The sequence below is a fragment of the Octopus bimaculoides genome, chromosome 5 (assembly GCF_001194135.2).
Source record: "Octopus bimaculoides isolate UCB-OBI-ISO-001 chromosome 5, ASM119413v2, whole genome shotgun sequence".
NCBI classification, from domain to species: Eukaryota; Metazoa; Mollusca; class Cephalopoda; order Octopoda; family Octopodidae; genus Octopus; species Octopus bimaculoides.
Window position 1 is genome coordinate 50,072,516 of NC_068985.1, and position 2,929 is coordinate 50,075,444.

Below are 2,929 nucleotides of genomic sequence, written 5' to 3' on the forward strand. Positions count from 1 at the left end.
CCGCTAAATTACGGAGACGTAAACACACCAGCATCGGCTGTCAAGTGATGTTGGGACACACACAAACATATACATACACATGCATATATACAAACCGGGAACCATGTGGTTGGTAAGCAAGCTACTTACCACACAGCCACTCCTGCGCCTATGTAAGTCTGAGAGAAGCGTGGCATCGGACATCCATGGTAGTCTTTTTGTACCCTGCCACAATGTGTGGCATGCGCAGTTGTTGATAATTGGGAGAGGGGGCCAGTCGATTAGATCGACCCAGTACGCAACTGGTACTTAATTTATCGACCCCGAAAGGATGAAAGGCAAAGTCGACCTCAGCGGAATTTGAATTCAAAACGTAAAGACAAACGAAATACTGCGAAGTATTTCGCCCGGCATGCTAACGTATATGCCAGCTCGCCGCCTTAAGATTAAACAAATATTACTTTATGGACAGTGCGGAAATGTGCAAAAATAAAGTGGGGGAGGAGTTCCCTCAAGACCCCAATGGCCTTTTGTGTAATTCCAATCCCGGCCAACGGAGGGTTAATTTACCCACTTCCCTTCAACTTGCTGGCCTTGTGCCAAAATTTGAAACCACTGTTTAATGAAATTGTTGTTTAATCTACAACGAAATTGCTATTGTTTTCGTCATAATAATTATTTCCAGTATAGACACAAGTCTGAAATTTTGGTAGAGGATGTAGGTTGATTACATCAACTCCAGTGCTCAACTAGTTCTTATTTTATCGGCCCCGAAAGATACCCGGCAAAGTCAACCGTAGCGTGATTTTGAACATAAGCCAGAAAAAATGTCGTGAAGCACTTGTCCGGCGTGCTAATGATTCTGCCAGGTCGCCATCTTATGTTGTTGTTTAATATATAATGACTGTTGTTGTGGTTCTTGTTTTCTAATACACAAGGAAAATGTTATTGTTGTGCAATCGCATTATTGTCGTTGATTAATAGCAAATGAAGTTTTTGTTACTATTGTTGACTTTAGTGCTTTATTCTTCTGAAAGTTGTACCTGTAACAAACTGGAGTTGATTTAACCCATCGTTTCTTCTTTTTATTTTTATTCTTATTTATTTATTTATTTATTTATTTATTTTCAGGCGGCAAGGACATCGTTAGCACATCGGACAAACTGCTTGGTAGCAATTCAGATGTTACTTTCTGAGTTCAAATTCCGACAAAACCGACTTTGCCTTTCACCCCTTGTAGAGTCGATAAAAAAAAAGTACCAGTTGAGCACTGGGGTCAATGAAATCATCTAGCTCTTTTCACTCAAATGTTGGCCCTCGTGCCTATAGTAGAAAAAGTTTCAAGCGTTTTTTCACTGAATACTTTTCCCCCACCCACTCGCATGCATTAAAAATTATGTCATAAGAAAGTATGAAACATTCAAATATTTGTTCGCAGAACAAACAGCAGATTAGGAAAGAAAGAAAGAAAGAAAGAAAGAGAGAGAGAGAGAGAGAGAGAGAGAGAGAGAGAGAGAGTCGAGTATAATGTTCTGTAAGTGCCATATTTCCTTGTCATAGATCTGGTGCCAACATGCGTTCAGCTTCGGTGATTCTAGTAAACTCACAGGGTCTCAAGTTGCCCACAATGACCTAAATATTGAATAGTAGTTGTTAAACTACATTGTCAAAATACACTATTCTTTCTAAGCTGTGTGCGTGTGCGCGCAAACATTTTTCCAAGCGACGCATATAAATTTACGCACAAAAGATATTAACATTATACACAAAAGGTTAGTTGCTTAAAATAATGTAATAATTGATAATTATAGTTTTTATCAGAACTAATGTCAGCACCTTAGGCTGGCCCTACAATGTGCACACCCACTTCTCCCAACCCTACATTACGCACCCCCTACACTATACCTCTTTCCCCAGATCTGTTTTTCAACAATTTCAGCCTCTTTACACAAGCTGAAAAATGCTGTTGAAAAATTATAATTAATTCACGAAATCTGAACTGTTTCACGCCGAATCATATGACGGGTCATAACCCCATACGAAATTCTCGTCTCCTTCATTGTTGCTTTGCATCTTCCTTATTTCATGAATGACCTCACTTGCTCTCTTTATTACTAAGTTTTCATGTTTGTAGGTGGATTAAGAAATTTTGTGTAAGTTGTTTTAGAATGTGTGTGACGTCCTTAGATGTCAGTGCCCTAGGCGATCACCTAGTAAATTGAGTGCATAGCGCTGCCGCCAGCCTTGCTTAATATAAACATTGAGTGCACCCTTACTCCTGTCGTACGAGATTAGTTTTGCAGAACATAAGATTTGATTTTGCTGATACTATCTCCATATTATATGTTGAGGCGAATATAAAATTATATTATATGGCTTCTCCTTTAGAGATTAAATACTGACGAAACATTAAATTCATTAAGGCAGCAAGCTGATAGAATCGATAACACGCTGGACAAAAATCCTTAGCGGTGTTTCTTCGGGCATGGCGTTCTGAGTTCAAATTCCACCGAGGTCTGCATTGTCTTTCTTCCTTTCGGGGTCGATAAAATAAGTATCAGTTGCACATTTGGGTCGATATAATTCTGTTAAAACTGTTTGGTGCTCGACAAGTTGAAGGCGATTCTAGTGGCTATTTTTCAGCTGCTTCAACAACAGTGTCGATTCCACCATTTACTGCATTTGATTCAGCGACAGAACTATGGCCTGATTACTGGTCAAGATTCCGTACGTTTGTGGCTGCTAATGCTGTACCTGAAAAACGCATGGCACAAGTGTTCCTGACCAATCAGACTGCTACTGTTTACAAACAACTTGCTAATCTGGCTACCCAACAAAATCCGCCTAAAGATATCAACAACTTGATAATGGACGAAATCGTTGACTTCATGAAGGAACAGTTCGACCCTAAACTTTTCATTGTGAGAGAGCGTTTCAAGTTTTGGAGTGA

General features: G+C 39.5%; 1 protein-coding gene across 1 annotated transcript in view; it reads left to right on the top strand.

The window, feature by feature from the left end:
- Positions 1–2,929, top strand: part of LOC128247867 (uncharacterized) — a 7,675-nt gene that overhangs the window by 3,146 nt on the left and 1,600 nt on the right. The window contains exons 2-3 of the mRNA XM_052968056.1: positions 1,111–1,149; positions 2,593–2,900. Coding sequence (XP_052824016.1) covers positions 1,111–1,149; positions 2,593–2,900 — 347 coding nt within the window. The remainder of the gene's footprint in view (positions 1–1,110; positions 1,150–2,592; positions 2,901–2,929) is intronic.